We start from the raw sequence: 17864 nt of genomic DNA, 5'->3' as shown, positions 1-17864 counted from the left end.
GACTTGTAGGATCGCTACTTCCAACAGGTGGCGCTATAGAGTTAAGTCCTCTTTTTCTCGGAAGAGGCAATTTGCATATAAGAACATAGAAGCATCTTCAGGCTTAACTCTTTTCTATACTCCTCCTTATACATTCTTCCTCCCTGCCAGAAACTTTTCTCCTGTTTTGTCATCCCAAACCTGATATTCCTCTTTTTATTTTGTGACACTAGCAGTTTTCAATCACATTTACTTTTTTCTCCTGAAAAGTGATCACTTTCCAAATTATGTCACCTTCACACTAAAGTTATTTTCAGCATCTTCATTTGCCTAAAGGGATTATTGAGGATTAAAAATGATGGGTGCTTTAGTCAAAACACACAGTTTGTATGTGATATTGTAGGCCAAAGCTATTCGCTTTAATAAAGCTGAGTTGCGATACCACATACAACCTAAGGACAGGTGTGGAACTGATTTCAGTATGCAGTTGTGGTTTTTCTTTAACCCCTTAAGGACTGCCGATATGCATTAAATTTTTGGCGGCTAAGGGGCCTTATTCGCTCATCACCATTTTAGAACAGCAATCAGGAATAAGGTTATAGTGCTGCTCCATGAGGAAGGAAAAATAATCCAGCTTCCTTGTTAAAAATTGAAAAACCTTTATTCCAATTTAAAAAAAATAAATAAATAAAGGATAGTGTAGAATATAAAAATCAACTGCAAATGGAATAAAGGTTTTTCAATTTTTAACAACGAAGCTGGATTATTTTTCCTTCCTCATGGTTCATGGAGTCTGGCAGGTACTCAATCCTTTGCTTCGCTGAAGGAATTTATCCAGGTGAGCTAAAATTATTTATTTTCTCTTCAAAGTGCTGCTCCACAGAGTCCGAAGTTTCAGTTACCGGGGGTAGCTGAGACTCTGGAGAACACAATCAGGGCCAGATTTTATGGTCACCGATCATGTAATCACCATTATTCGATGAATAACGGAGATCAAGTAAAAAAAATGCATGTCTGCTATTAAAATAATTTCTCTCCCTTCTGACCTGATATACATGTCAGAGGAGAGAGAAATTATATACTATATATATATATATCCAGGAAATAGAAAAATAGAGGGCACTCACCGGTCTTCATATTCAGTCTTTATTAGCAATACATATGGATAAAATTCATGGCCGGGAACGTCGGAGCCGAAGCTCGTGTGAGCAGGGAAGGAAGGAGACGACGATCGTTTCGCGCTGTGCTTTGCGCTTCTACGGGTCACTCAGTATGAGAGCAAGACAGCGGAAATATAGTGCCGGCCATGACACCCACCTCCACCTGTGAGCCCTCCCACCAAATCTAAAACACTCATTAAAAGGCACAATTAAAAACAATGTCATATAAGCATAATTTCATTACAAAAATTCTTCAGTTATTAAATTAGAATGCTGGCTTGTAAATATGTAAACGAAAATCAACTATACTTAATACCACAGATATAAACACATACACACTAACGAACCCTTAGCACTTGCCCTTGTATTAACCCTCCTCTATCATTACTCTTTTTTTATTCTAGAGGTGCCTATTATTAATCATTTATCCATAAGCTTTCCTAGTCCTTTCAAAGAAATATTGAGAGATCCACTCTATCATTGAAACCTAAAGGGCCCATCGCATTACTGCGCATAATCCATTTTGCCTCGGCCCTGAGCAGCAGATTATCTAAATCACCACCTCTGGTAGGTAAACTAATTTTTTCTATTCCCGCAAAACTTAAACAGTCGGGGCAACCTCCATGCTTCTCCTTCACATGGGCAATTAATCTCGGTACCCCCTTACCTGTGATTATCGACCGGCAATGCTCACGGAACCGCACAAACATAGGTCTGATCGTTTTACCTATGTAATAATATCTGCACGGACAGAAAACCACGTACACAACGTGGTCCGTCCTGCACGTTATGAAATCATTCACTATGTGCCTTATCGCTCCCATTTGCAATGTCCGTTCTATAACATGCTGTTTGCACATAGGGCAGTGTCCACACTTATGGTTTCCTTTAGGCGCAGCAGTCCTCAACCAATTTTGATTAGGCTTGACAATTCTATTCCTCACCAGTTTATCCCGTAACCTGACACTTCTTCTGTTGGCTATCCAGGGACCTCGTGCCACAATAGCTGCCAATTCTTTATCCTGTCCCAAAATGTGCCAATTTCTCTTAATAGCCAACCTAATCTGCTGATCCATACTATTATATGGGAAACAAAAAGTGAATCTTTTTTCTTTTTTCGGCCTGTGTGTCACCAAAATATGATCATTAGCCAATCCCCTTTCTCTTATCACTTTCTCCTTTTCTGATGTGATCAATTTTTCTGGGTAGCCTCTCTCTCTAAATCGTTGTGACATTTCCTCAGATTGTCGCAAAAATCCCTCTTCAGTATTGTTAACCCTATCAATTCTCATGAATTGACTGCGAGGCAATGCCTGTTTTGTATGCTCAGGATGGAAACTTTTATAATGCATCATCGTATTAGCCGCTACAGGCTTGCGATACAACGATGTGCAAATTTTATCCCCTTTTACCTCCACCAAGACGTCCAGAAATTCTAGACGCTGGCCTCCGAATACGGACGTAAATGCCATGTTCATCCTGTTACTCTCATTCAGATAGGAAACAAAATCATTGAAGGTTTTTTCAGTGTCATCCCAGATCACCACTACATCATCTATATATCTCTGATAAAATTTAATATGCCGCAAGTAACCATTGGTGTCTGCATAGATATATTTCTCCTCAAAGAAACTCAGAAAAAGATTTGCGAATGTACATGCTGCCGGAGTCCCCATCGCAGTCCCCACCTTTTGTACATACCATTCATCTAGAAACATGAATGCGTTATGTGCGAGGATGAACCTCAAACCCTCGCACACAAACCCAATGAAATCCTGACTTTTATCAGTCGTGCATAAAATCCGTTCAATTGTTTCAACCCCTATGTCCTGGGGAATTCTAGTGTACAAACTCTCAACGTCTATTGAGGCTAAGGAATAATTATCCTGCCATTCAAAGTTCTGTATACTATCCAAAAAAGAGTTTGTATCTCTAAGATAAGCCGGAATGTCTTTCAGGATGGGCCGCAATAGCCAATCAATGTACTGGGATAGGGGCTCTGTGAGCGACCCTATCCCAGACACTATCGGCCGTCCAGGGGGATTTTGAACAGATTTGTGCACTTTCGGAATATGATACCAGTGGGGTCTGGTGGGGAACTCCGGCAACAATTTTTCCGCTTTCTTCTGGGTGATCACCCCTATTTCTACATACTTTCTCAAAAAAGATCTCAATTCGGATTTGTATCGATGCAGAGGGTTACTTGGTAGCAGTTCATAGACTCTTCTATCCGACAATTGTCTCTTTGCTTCATTGATGTAGTAGGATCTGGGAAGCAACACTGTTTTGCCCCCCTTATCAGCAGCTCGAACTATTGTGTCTTCCCACGTTTGTATCTCATGAAGGGCCCCCACTTCTTCTCTAGTTAAATTTTTAGGGGATTCTTTATAAATAAGTGCCTCCACATCCTTCACAACCTGTGCCTCAAATAAATCCACTACGTTGCCGGGGGATACAACAGGCATAAATCTGGACGAAACTCCTCCAATAAATGGGGCCACCTCTCCTACTCCCAAATGTGAACCCCCACTCTGTGACTCATTAATACCTAACAAAAGTCTAGATTGTTCCCCCAGGTCCGCCAATGCCCCTGTTCCTGCCATGAATTGGCAGCTATTGTGGCACGAGGTCCCTGGATAGCCAACAGAAGAAGTGTCAGGTTACGGGATAAACTGGTGAGGAATAGAATTGTCAAGCCTAATCAAAATTGGTTGAGGACTGCTGCGCCTAAAGGAAACCATAAGTGTGGACACTGCCCTATGTGCAAACAGCATGTTATAGAACGGACATTGCAAATGGGAGCGATAAGGCACATAGTGAATGATTTCATAACGTGCAGGACGGACCACGTTGTGTACGTGGTTTTCTGTCCGTGCAGATATTATTACATAGGTAAAACGATCAGACCTATGTTTGTGCGGTTCCGTGAGCATTGCCGGTCGATAATCACAGGTAAGGGGGTACCGAGATTAATTGCCCATGTGAAGGAGAAGCATGGAGGTTGCCCCGACTGTTTAAGTTTTGCGGGAATAGAAAAAATTAGTTTACCTACCAGAGGTGGTGATTTAGATAATCTGCTGCTCAGGGCCGAGGCAAAATGGATTATGCGCAGTAATGCGATGGGCCCTTTAGGTTTCAATGATAGAGTGGATCTCTCAATATTTCTTTGAAAGGACTAGGAAAGCTTATGGATAAATGATTAATAATAGGCACCTCTAGAATAAAAAAAGAGTAATGATAGAGGAGGGTTAATACAAGGGCAAGTGCTAAGGGTTCGTTAGTGTGTATGTGTTTATATCTGTGGTATTAAGTATAGTTGATTTTCGTTTACATATTTACAAGCCAGCATTCTAATTTAATAACTGAAGAATTTTTGTAATGAAATTATGCTTATATGACATTGTTTTTAATTGTGCCTTTTAATGAGTGTTTTAGATTTGGTGGGAGGGCTCACAGGTGGAGGTGGGTGTCATGGCCGGCACTATATTTCCGCTGTCTTGCTCTCATACTGAGTGACCCGTAGAAGCGCAAAGCACAGCGCGAAACGATCGTCGTCTCCTTCCTTCCCTGCTCACACGAGCTTCGGCTCCGACGTTCCCGGCCATGAATTTTATCCATATGTATTGCTAATAAAGACTGAATATGAAGACCGGTGAGTGCCCTCTATTTTTCTATTTCCTGGATTACTATCATAGTCGCATTTTCTGGAGGAGCACCCGACGTTTGGTTCAGTGAATATTGCAAGAGTTATTTGTTAAGCACTCCCTCAGGAATATACCGACTTGTATAGAACCTCAGCAGAGATTGTGCCGCCTACTGAACTCTTTTATGGTGGATATATATATATATATTTTATATTTTACATTTTTAAAATTACAAAAAGGAAAATGCACCAATGCAAAAGTTTGGACACCCTGCATGGTTAATACCTAGTACGACCCCTTTTGAAAATATCACAGCTTGTAAACGCTTTTTGTAGCCAGACAAGAGTCTTTCAATTCTTGTTTGAGGGATTCTCATCTATTCTTCCTTGGAAAATTCTTCCAGTTCTGTGAGATTCCTGGGTCATCTTGCATGCACTGCTACTTTGAGGTCTACCCACAGATTTTCAAATCAGGGGACTGTGAGGCCATTGTAAAACCTTCAGCTTGCGCCCTTTGAGATGGTCTATTGTGGATTTTGACTTGTGCTTAGGATCATTATCCATTTGTAGAAGCCATCCTCTTTTCAACTTCAGCTTTTTTACAGATGGTGTTATGTTTGCATCAATAATTTGTTGAAATTTCATTGAACCCATTATTCCCTCTACCTGTGAAATGTTTCCCATGACATTGGCTGCAAAACAACCCCAAAGCATGATGGATCATGATATTCCTGTGCCCTTTTTACTCCAAACATACTTTCTATCATTGTGGCCAAATAGTTTTTTTTTAACCGGTAAACAGGACTTGTTTCAAAATACTTCTGATACTGAGTTTTATGATGAGGAGGCAGGAGAGGTTTTCTTCTGGTGACATTTCCATGAAAGCCATATTTGTTTGGGTGTATCTGAACAGCAGAACAATATACCAAAACTCCACAGTCTGTTAACCTCTTTCTGACATCGGACGTAATATTCCGTCCATAGGCCCTGGGCCTATTTGATCATGGATGGAATATTACATCCAGGCGATCACCCGCGCACATCCGCGCACATGGGGGTGTGCAGCCGACTGCCGACGGGTGTCAGCTGATTCTGACAGCTGACACCCGGCACTAAGTGCCAGGTGCAGTCACAGACAGCTCCCGGCACTTTAACTCCCCAAATTCTGCGATCAAACATAATCGCAGCATTCTGGAAGCCGGCAGAGGGCTGACAGCCCCTCTGCCTTTAGATCAGAGACCCCGCAGCATGACGCGGTGTTCCAATCGTTGCCATGGTGACCTGATGTCGTCATGACAACATCCGGGTCACCAGACCTAGCAAACATGCTGATGATAACCAGTACATGATGAGCAAGTTTGTCTGCCTGTACACAGCTGACGGTTTCTGCAGCATGGAGATGCTGCTTCATCTCCATGCTCTAGAAGCAATCAACCTTCAAAAAATTATAGTCCCATATTGGGATGAAGTAAAAAAGTTAGAAAAAGGTAAAAAAAAATTGTTAAAATAATTGTAAAAATATTTTAAAAAGATCAAAAATAATAATAAAAATCAAAAGATATTGTATCTCTAAATAAATATTTGAAAGAAAAAAAACAAACAAACAATAAAAGTACACATATTTGGTGTCACCGCGTACGCAGCAACCTATAAAACTGTCCCACTAGTTAACTCCTTTAGTGAACACCATAAAAAATACATGCAAAAAACAATGCTTTATCATCATGCCACTGAACAAAAAGTGGAATGAAACGCGATGAAAAATACAGATATAAATACACATGGTACTGCTGTAAATGTCATTTTGTCCTGCAAAAAACAAGCCATCATACAGCTTCATCAGCAGAAGAATAAAAAAGTTATAGCTCTCACAATAAAGTAATGCAAAAATAGTTATTTTTTTCTATAAAATAGTTTTTATTTTTTAAAAGCTTCAAAACATAAAAAAAGATATACATAAGGTACTGTTGTAATTGTACTGACCTGAAAGATAAAACTGCCTTATCAATTTTACCACACACAGAACGGCATAAACCCCCTCCAAAATAAATTTCTGAATTGCTGGTTTTTGTTTGTTCTGCCTCACAAAAATTGGAATAGAAAGTGATCAAAAATTGAAATGTGCCTGAAAATGGTACCAATAAAAATGTCAACTCGTTCTGCAAAAAAACAAGCCATCATATGACTCTGTGGGACAAAATATGGATAAATTATAGCTCTCAAAATGTGGTGATGCAAAAACTAGTTTTCACAATAAAAAGCGTCTTTGACAGCAGCCAAACATAAAAACCCGATATAAATCTGATATTGCTGTAATCGCACCGACCCGAAGAATAAAGTCGCCTAATCAACTACTGTTAATTTTTTCATTCAGACTCCAAAAAAGATCACATTAAGGCTCGGCGCACATTTATCCTGCAATCTGCGTTGACTGCTTACACTGGGGTTTCCGTGTAAATCTCTGAAATATGTGATTCAGACGGAACCACTGGTGGAAGATTCCCTATAATGAGACAGATGGAGGCATTGTGGACGCAGTCTGGCCTGTGATCCAGCGGTGTTCATCTTTTTAGGCCTGCATAAAAGTGCCATCAGCCACTGTTTTATGCACTTCTGAAAAGAAGGACACCGCTAAACAGAGGCCAGACGGAGTCCAGAGTAACTCTGCTGCCTCTTTACAGTGAATGGATCCCTCGGGGGTTTCATCTGAATCACGTGACTTAGAGATTTAGATGTAAATCCCAAAGTAAGTGGTCAGTTTAAATGTGATCCCAAATGTTATTTAAAATGTTTCCAATAAGAGCTTCAATTCAGTTTACAAAAGAAGCAAGCCCTGGCTCAGGTGCGTCATCTGTTAATGGAAATATAGGGGGCTTTCACGTTACTGGAAGTACAAAGGCTCTGGAAAAGAGAAATGGCTGCTCACCCACCAAAAGAAATTCAGCAAATTCTGTGCTTTCAAATCCAAATGCCCACCTCCCTTCTGAGCCCCACAGTGTACCTAAACAACATATAGAGTCCACATTTGGCATTTCTGAAGCAATGAGAGCCCGCCTAACTTACGGGTGCATGCCTCCAGAGGCATGGGCTGGGCATATCATACTGGTGACTGCAATGTTCTGGTCACTACAGCGGCAGTTTGCGATTTTCACTTAACATTCATTGTTGCTTGCTTCTGGAAAATACCCATGGAGTGAAAATCAGCACTACAGACTCCTGTAGATAAATTCCCCAAGGGGTATAATTTTCAAAATGAGGTCATTTGAGGGGGGATTTTGCTCTTCTAGCAATTAGGGACTCTGTATATGGAATCTGCAAACTGTTCTAGGAAAATCTGCGCTCCAGTCTCTCCGTATGGCTAAGTTGTACTGTACAGCTACACATGGCGTATTGCAACATTCAGTAGAAAATGTGGGACAAATTTTGGTTCTATTTTTACCCACTTCTTTGTTGAAAATGTAAAATCTGGGGCAAAAATTTTGATGTTAAAAATGTAGTGATTTTTTCTTTACTGCTCAATGGTATAAAATAGTATAAAATTCTGTGACGCACCCGTGGTGTCAATATGATCACTGCACCCCTAGATGAACTCTTTGAGAGGTGTAATTTATAAAATGGGGTCACTTATCTGGGGTTCTGGTGTTCTGGCACCTCATGGGCTCTTCCAGTGGGTCCTGGTACAAGCAAACCATAACAGTAAAATCTGGCGTTCTTTGTCTTCTGAGCTTTGCACTGTGCCTGAAAAATATTTCCCAATTCCATGTAGGGTTTTGGCACACTCAGGAAAAAATGGACCTCAGTTTGCTGTAAAAAATTTCCTATTAGCCCTTCGAAAAATTTAAAACTTGGGCTAAAACAACATTTTTTGTGAGGAAAATGTGATTTTATGTTACCTCCGCTGCTCGCCCCATTCCGTCTGCAGCAGCGTGTGATCCTGGCACCCGCGCATGCTCCCTGGGAAGCATGGGATGCGGCAATGCGCATCTTATGGAGCCGATGTGTCTGACTCCTGACCCGTCCAGCCTATAGGGCTAAGGGATTGGGTATATTAGGCTGCTTCCTCTCTGTGGAGGTGCCTTATTATTACATGAGTTCCGTGCTAGTGACTCGGGCCCTGTACTCCGTGCGCTGCGCTGTCTCTGCACTATCCTTACCCGACTTCTCTCTTGTTCAGTCCACAGTGCCTGCCGCCATCGCCTGCCTCCGTGTGACTCCCCAGTAGTCCTCGAACCTGGTTCCTATACTTTTTGGTCCACGTCCTTGGTTCCTTATTCCCATCCACTTCCTCACCAGTACCCCTAGTCCACCAACGTTTCCCAGTCACTTCTCGGATCCCTTTCTGCTACCCCACCGTGCCCTTGCTTCCCTATGAGCCGCCTCTCTCGGTATCAGCTGCCGTGGTATTAGAGTCCCCTAGAGCGTTCCAGAGTTATTACTTCATAAAGGGACAGTGGTCAAAATTGTAAAAATTGGCCTGGTCATTACCGTACAAACCACTCTCGGGGGTAAAAGAGTTAAATCTTCTGAAGGTCTTTTGCAGAGGTTCTGATTTTCTCCTCTAGCAATCCTATGAGCAGCTCTCACTTTAATTTTGCTTTGTCCTCCAAACCTTATCTTGACCTCTACTGTTCAAACCCCCCATAAAATTGAATACTTTATTAAATAACAAACAAAAGAAAATATATTATACCCCAAAAAATATATATAGCCTAAGTTACAACAAAGTCAAACACTAATAGGGGATATAATCCCCCTTCTAAAAAGAAGGTTTGGGCAAAGGGGTTACCCTGAAGTGGTTTTGGATGGAGCATGGAAACATGCAGCAGGGTGTGCCCGTCATGATCTTTTACACCCGTCACCTAAAATGGATGAGCCCGATGTTCCAAGGATCACTGGTATGTTTGACATCGAGTCGAGTGTGGTACAGAACATCCTTAGAAAACACTGGGGGATCCTTAGAGCTGATCCTGACTTAAAAGACTTTGTCCCGCCAACCCCAAAGATTACATATAGAAAAGGTAGATCCATCAAGGACCGGCTGGTCCATAGTTTTTATGATAAACCAAAACCACCTGGCACCTGGCTAGATCGTAAACCTTGTGGTACTTTCAGGTGGGCGACTGCAAATTTTGCTCATGGGTGAGGAGGGAAAAAGTCTTTAAGGGTACCACCTCTGCTAGGGTGTACTATATGAGGGATTTTGCGAATTGCAAATCAGAAGGGGTGGTCTACATGGCCACTTGTTTATGCCCACTCAATTATATTGGAAAGACTAAGGGAATTACGGAGGCGCATTGGCGAACATCTTGGTGACATAAAACATAAACGGGACACACCCATAGCCAAACATGTCAGGTTAGTTCATCTGAATGACACCAGAGCAGTTTCTTTTTGTGTCCTTGAGTTGGTGCGACGCAACCCACGTGGTGGGAATTTTGATAAGCTTCTTCTTCAAAAAGAATGTCAATGGATATTCAAACTTCGAACTCTTGTGCCGGATGGTTTAAATGAGCAGCAAAATTACTGCTGCTTTCTATGAATCAGTAGCCCATTACCATTAGGCAGACCTACTACTGGGTTATATTACCCAGTTCTTAAGGATTATCATTTATCTTTTGTGTATTGTTTATTCGGTATCTAATTGTTTATACCTGCTATATCTATATGTATTGTGTTCCTGTGTAGGGTTCATTATGTTTTTCATACTGTTTCAGGCTGTTTGGGACCGTACCCTTATATTTGGGTTATTTATGTATATACGTTTTGTGTATTGTTTCCTTGGCTTTAAGTATGCATGTTTATCGGTGAATACACCTCCAGTTGTTATATTATCTTTTATTGCGCTCTGCCCTAGGTTTACTTGTGCACAGAGTTACTCGAGGGGTCTAATATACTCTTTAAGCTTAGATCCTTCAGTGCATGCGCTTGAATGTGCGCCGTTCATAGGATGTTGTTACCCAGCGCCTCTCAGCCAGTTCGTGCATGCGCTTTACATTATGGAGCCATTTGACTCCAGTATAATGGCGCTAGCGAATAACTCTATCAGCGCAGATGCGCGCTATGCGTGTGCACACTGGTACCTTGTTGTCCCGGCGGTTCTCCGGCCGGTATCCCTCGGCGCAGGCGCTCTAGTATGCACGTATCAGGTGATCTCTCTATCTATCGTCCCCTAGTGCATGAGACTATGCGCGTAGACAGCTGGAGGCATTTGGCTTCAATATAATGGCGCCAGTCAGAACTTTTAATGGCGCCGTAGCATTTGGTCATCAGAAGTTTATCATTTGTATATGCGTCCGTTAAACAGGAAGTGATTTCCCATAAGCGTTTGCTTAGGTATTTAAGAAGGACCCACAGGTAATTAGTTGCAGCCTTATTTTTGGACAACACCACACTGCCACGCTATCATTTAGTCTCTCCTGATGAACCCATTTTGGGGGAAACGCGTCCAGAGTTTTGGTCTTCAACTATCCAAGGAGTCACTCTATCTGGACCCATAACCACTTGTATATCATGAATACAGCAGATGAGTATATGATTATATCTTCTCTTTGATTGCATTATTTGCACTTATTGGTTGGCTGCATTTAGTGGATGGGTATAGTGACACATTCAGATATGCATTGTGGCGCTTAATTTTGTATATGTCATGGTCAAACATATTTGGATATAGTGGTATCAGCCAGCACAGAATGACTTTATTATTTGCGTACTGGTACTGTACTTGTTGAGGGTACTATTATGCTGCAATGAGCTTGGACCTTTGCTATATGTTCTTATTGATGCATAAGGTTATGATTTATTATTTATATCCCCTTTTCTCACATCACATTTGAAAAAGGGGGGGCCTTATACTTTGTTCATAGAACATCACATATGATCATATGATATTACAAGCCACCTGGCCTTCTTATTTCTGACTATATTTCTTATAGGGAGGAGATAGGAGATTAGGGACAGCCATCGCACGAGCGGGGGCGCCATTCTCGTTTTTTCTTTCAGGGTGCCAACCTCCGCATCTAGGTAGGCATACATCTATAGGTTTTTTGCAGCTTTTAGGGATACCTCACATATATCTGCACATCTTTGGTACTAAGTATAGGACAACACGTGTGTATCACTGATATTACCTAATATTTGAAGTAGGATACATATTTTCCTCTTATAGCTGAGGTTGTCCTTTATCAGTCCAGACACACATTCTTTTGGGGGATTATATCCCCTATTAGTGTTTGTCTTTGTTGTTACTTAGGCTATATATATTTTTTTGGGTATAACATATTTTCTTTTGTTTGTTATTTAATAAAGTATTCAATTTTAGGTTTTTTTTTCTCTTTTGTAATACTTGTCTTTTCCCTTGTTGGATATATATGTTTTGTGAGCTTTGACCTCTACTGTTACTCTTAACTACTATTTCTTAATTATATTTTAAACTGAGGAAAGGGCAACTTGAAAACGCTTTCCTATCTTCTTAAAACCTTCTCCTGCTTCCAGCATTTTCATTTTCATTGTGCTAGGCAGCTGCTTAGAAGAACTGAATGCTGCTATTTTTTGGCACAAGGTTAGAGGAGGCTGGATTTTGAAAAAGCTGGGAAATTTGAATCACGTGGCCTTTACTAACGATGATAGTGAATAAGCCATAATCTATCAGACAAATTAATGTCTGAAGCCTTGGTCAGAGTTATTTGAGCTAACAATTCTCCAAGGCTGCACAAACTTTAGCATCAGCTCAATTTCCGTTTTGTAATTTTTGAAATGTAAAAGATGAGTATATATATATATATATATATATATATATATATATATATATATATAGCCTAAAATATAAAGGAAATGTGCCATCTTTAATTTTAGGCCTTTTAGAGATCATTTCATCTTCAACTTGCTTAACTGTAATTTTTACCAGGGTGTCCAAACTTTTACATGTAACTGTATTTATTCATATGATATTTACTGTTTTTTCATTAATCATGACTCATATAAAGTAGCATAGTTTATTTTCATAGGGTTTTATACTGTAGGTCATTCTTATATTACAGTTATTAATTCCAACAATAAACACCTAATCCAATGCTGGTAGCACGAGTTACTTTCTTCTGAGGTTTTTAACTTTTGTCAGGCTAATTTATTATCTAAAAGTCATTTAGTACTGCTGATTTTATAGAAGACATGAATTTGCAAATAGAGAGTGAGCCTTGTGAAAGATTTACCCTGATGGGCTCAAGTTTCTTCAGTTTTTAAGTACTTTAGGACTGCTGCAATATGGGATTTCTAAGACTACCTAACCTCACTGTTTAAATTAAACTTGTCAATTGAACAGTCATTTATGTTTATTTCCTTTAGGATGGGAGTAAAATATATGGAAGATGTGGAGGTTATTGTGGAAAATGTGTTCCCAATTCAACTGTTGGTCTCCAAGTTCAGGTGCAAGATCATTAATGGACTCCTTACTTACATGAAAAAAAGCTGTTGAAATGTATTACCTATTTTTTAACAACCTTACCAACAGTCATAAAACCACTAGAATCTGTCAACTATATCTTGTAGAAGTAGGTGTTCTTGTGCAGCACACTATAACAAGATAACAGGTTATTTTCTTAGAATTTCAAAGCTTAGATTTTAGGTGCACTAAATTCACCTAAAAGAGGTTTTCCACTTCTAATTTATCCCCTTTTCATTTATCCTAACTCTTCCTAACTAACAGTTTTCAAATATACTTGCATTATCTGCCATGCTCCTGAAAGCTCAACTCTCTGTTGGTGATATACCCTTCTATGTTGACTTTGGTTCTGCTACTTCCAATCTGGGGACCATAATCAGAGCGGGACATGTCACTGGTGAGGGCGGGGCTACGTCTCGTTGAGTGACAGAATGCATGCTCAGATCAGAATTCACTCTTTTCTGAATACTGTTTTGAAGTGCCATCCTTTCAGGTGACAAGCCCTGCGATGTCCTGATCATTAGAAAGTATTTCACAAGGCATGTCAGTTGAAGGCATGGCACTTCAATGAAGTATTCAGGCAGAGTCAGTCTGCACCATTCATGACCGAGCTCTCATCAGAATTCACTCTTGTCTGACTGAATGTTGTTTTGAAGTGCCGTGCCTTCAGCTGACAAGACCTGTGATATGCATTCTAGTGATCAGCACATCACAGGGCTTGTCATCTGAATGGAATGCACTTTATAGCAGCATTCAGGCAGAGAGGAGAGGGAAGTCTGATCTGAGCATGTGTGCTCAGACTGGTGTCACCGATATTTAGCGCCGCCCCCACCAGTGATGTGACCTGCTCTGTTTATCCGATTCCAGTCACCAGATTGGAAGTAGCAGAGCCAGAATCAAAACAGAAGAATATATGAGACACACAGAGATGAGCTTACAAGAGCAGGGCATTTATTAAAAGTGTATTACAAAAGTGTTAGTTATGAAGAGTTAGGACAAATGGAAAGTGATTAAATTAGTAGTGGAAAATCCCATTAAATTAAGGCTAGGCAATATTACACTGCCTCATTTTTTTTTATAGCTGTTATATCTATTTAACAACCTCTCACTCTACACCCACCTCTACTAGCCAAATGAGATAGCAGCCTCTGGTAGACCCAACATATCCATAAAGTACATGGCCAACAGGTGACATCAGAATTAAATACATAATACTGCAGAACACTGCATGAATGGCTAGCCAAAACTACTCCCTGCAATGTTTGTAGATATTAAAAAGCTTGACACATGGTTGGCTTCACTTGACAGAAACCATACCATATATTCAACACATTGAAACAGTAGCTGTATGGAATATGAGAAAAATTGTGTATTTATAAGATTATATAATGCCAAGTATACACAAAACATAAGATTTGAAAGGGCTCTGGGACCTTTGTATTTTTCTTATGGTGAGAGAACATACTGGCAGGTAATTTCTAAGTACCCTCCTGTTATTGCCTGAAATCATCTTTCCTGGCTCAGAGCAGTTCCGGGATGCTCATGCCAGCAATTCTTCCACTTCATGTGATGTCATATCGACAGCAGTTCCTTCTGTTTCACACTGCTCTGTTGATGTGGTGACACTGCTGTCATCATGATGATTACAAGCCGGGTCCCTGCTGCATAACTGCAGGTAACTAGCTGTCAATCAGCATGACGTTGGTAGTGATGCCCTATTGATAGAGCAGCCTGGAAAAGCTGCTCTGTTGGCATAAGATCGAAGGACGCAGCAGAATCGCTTCCTGAGCCGTGAGACATCATCACAGGGCAGAACAGGCAGGTAGTTACCAACTACCTGCTAGTAATTTCTTAGACCCATAGGGAAAAAAACAACAAGTAGATAACCCCTTTAAGATTGTTTGGACAATGGATACTGTTCAGTAGGTACTGTGTCAGTCTTCATATTAAAAATTCTGTATGGGTTGATGAATTGACCAGTTGATTGCTGGATGATATGACTGTAGCACATTGAAGGCTTTAAAGAGAACCTGTCAGCAGGATTTATCCCTTTAAAAATAATGGCACTGTGATGCTGATCAATCTGATAACTGATGTAAAGGATCCACTAAGTGGATCATAAATACTTACCGTGTGAAATTTTCATAAAATGATGACTTGTGTGGTTCGCGGTGGGACATGGGGCAGTGTCTTCTTCTTGTTCTCCACCCCCACCAACCTCCTCTGCTTTTTCTACAGGTCACTGATTATTCAATGACCTGCCTCCTTTTTAAAATTCCATGCTGCCACCGCCATCGTTCTGTGGGTAGTGCATGCACAATATGAGTCTGCATCCTGTGTGAAAGCCTTCAATAAAATGGCGCTAGATATGGCACATGCGCAGATCGAGATTTTGGCTCAGTGAAAAATGTTTCACTGAGCTAAAATCTCGATCTGTGCATGCGCCGCTTCTGGTGCCATTTTAATGATGTCCTGCACACAGGATGCCGACTCACACTGTGCTTGCACCTTCCACTCATATATGGCAGTGATAATTTTAAAAAAGAGGCAGGTCAGTGACCTGTGCAAGAAGCAAAGGACACTGGTGGTGGGGTTGGGGGAGGCAGAACCATAAGTAGACCCTGTCCCCATGTCCCGAAGCCCACAGAAGCACAAAAGACATCATTTTATGAAAACTTCACAAAGTGAGAATTTATCAGCGACTGAGCGGATCCCTTCACAACAGGTATCAAATTAATCAACATCACAGCACCATTATGGCCATGCCTTTAGTTTATAGGGCTAAATCCTGCAGACAGGTTCTCTTCAAAACTCACTAAAAGTACAAACTCTCCTTATATTGTTATATTGTTATGTGTGTGGCACAACATTTCAGGATTTGTCCTGTCAAGTCGTAGGAATGCAGATATTATTCAATAATTATTGTTTATTTTATTATTTTGTGCTAAGTAATGTGTTATATGCTAGACCTTTAGACTTGTAACTGAAATAAGAGCATTTAAATGGTGCATAACAATTTAAATCATCAGGGCATATTCTCAGGTATTCATTTACATTTTGACCGTGAGTCTATTTCTAATATTTAGCAAATGTTCGAAGGATCCTTGGATAAAATATGTAAGAAATTATATTGTATTAAATGACATTTGATTATATAAAACTCAAATGATCATAATGGCAGCTGTAACCAAACAAAACCTACAAGTGTATTCTAATAGAATACAAAATAATACTTTGTATTAAATAAATGTTGACAAAATATTCTTATGTTATTGTACTGACCTTTGACTGAAATACAGTGGGGACTCCAATCTTGAAGAAACAATGTACAAATGCAATCAAAATTATTCACCTCCAAATTATGTTTGTTAGCAACATTATCAAGCTTTCTGCTTTTTGCAACATAACAATCAAACAAGAATACTTTAAATAACTCAACAAATACGGTAATATAACAAGTAATTTCTCCCAATTTCTCCAAAACGCTGCCAGAAGCTGGTGTCTGACTATGCATTATGTTTGCAGGACGTTATAGCAAGCAAAGATGTGTTTCTAAGTACAAAAGAAGCTTCTCATGAAGGGGGTGAATCATTCTAAGACTGCAGTAGTCAGTAAAAGTGACATTTTCTGTTGAATTTGGAGAAAACACTTGATATATTATTTTATTGAGGTATTTCCATTGTTCATTCATTTATTGCAAACAGCAAAAAAGTTTATATGTTTTGCGAATTTACATTGGGGTTGTTGTATAATTTTCATTTCAACTGTGTGTAACAAAGCAGCATAAATGCCAGAAAAGTTTGCACTACCAAGTTAAAATTATAATTATTGCATTCATTTGCCTTTTTTAACTAAATATGAAGTGTAAATGATACATTATTATTTTAGTGTTATAAATCATTTTTTTATATTCTTTTTCTCAAAATCAGTTAAATAGTTTGTAATTAGGATGATCTGAATTCATATTGGAAATATGCAGCATTTTAATTCTGAATATTGAATATGGTGCTTAATTTTTATAACAACACGTTTTGATATTTTTTTTAGAGATCAACAAAAACAAATTTTGCACTATGTTGGTATAATAAATTGTATGTATTCATAGAAAATTTCACTTATTGAGAGGTAGAAAACATTTGAATTGTACAGGGGTTTTCTGGGATGTTAACCTTGATGGCCTATAGCATCGATGTTTGATTGGTTGGGTCTCACATTCTTATGCACTGCATCTTCTTAATATTTTTTTTTCAAAGGCACAAACCCTTGTATGCATAACTGGCTGTGCCCTGTACTGCAGCTTGCCTTATTCACTTTAGCAATCCAAGCTGTGACCCCTTAATTGGACTAATCAGTGGGACTACTAAAATGTCTAATCCCCAGCAATAAAATATTAATGTCCTAGAGAACCACTACAATACAATAGCCTCTAAGTGGTGCTATACTTATATTTATTTAGATGAGGAATAGCAACTTTTACAATGATTTTGACTGTACTGGTAAAATACATATGTGGAGCCTTATGTGTTATTGTATGCTTTACTTGTATATTTATTTATCTGGTAACTGTAATGTGTATTTGTAGAAGAAGAGTTCCAAAGAACTAGATTAGTTCTTCTTTATCATATATATTGTTGGTTCTTTCATG

The 17864-nt window shown here is 39.7% G+C and overlaps 1 protein-coding gene across 1 annotated transcript in view; it reads left to right on the top strand.

The window, feature by feature from the left end:
• The window catches only part of ADAMTS20 (ADAM metallopeptidase with thrombospondin type 1 motif 20), a 469041-nt gene extending 455446 nt beyond the window's left edge, over positions 1-13595 (top strand). The window contains exon 39 of the mRNA XM_077265126.1: positions 13123-13595. Coding sequence (XP_077121241.1) covers positions 13123-13218 — 96 coding nt within the window. The 3' untranslated portion in view covers positions 13219-13595. The remainder of the gene's footprint in view (positions 1-13122) is intronic.
• The last annotated feature ends 4269 nt before the right edge of the window (positions 13596-17864 follow it).

The sequence above is a fragment of the Ranitomeya variabilis genome, chromosome 5, assembly GCF_051348905.1.
Source record: "Ranitomeya variabilis isolate aRanVar5 chromosome 5, aRanVar5.hap1, whole genome shotgun sequence".
NCBI lineage: Eukaryota > Metazoa > Chordata > Amphibia > Anura > Dendrobatidae > Ranitomeya > Ranitomeya variabilis.
This window is presented reverse-complemented; position numbering and strand designations above follow the sequence as displayed.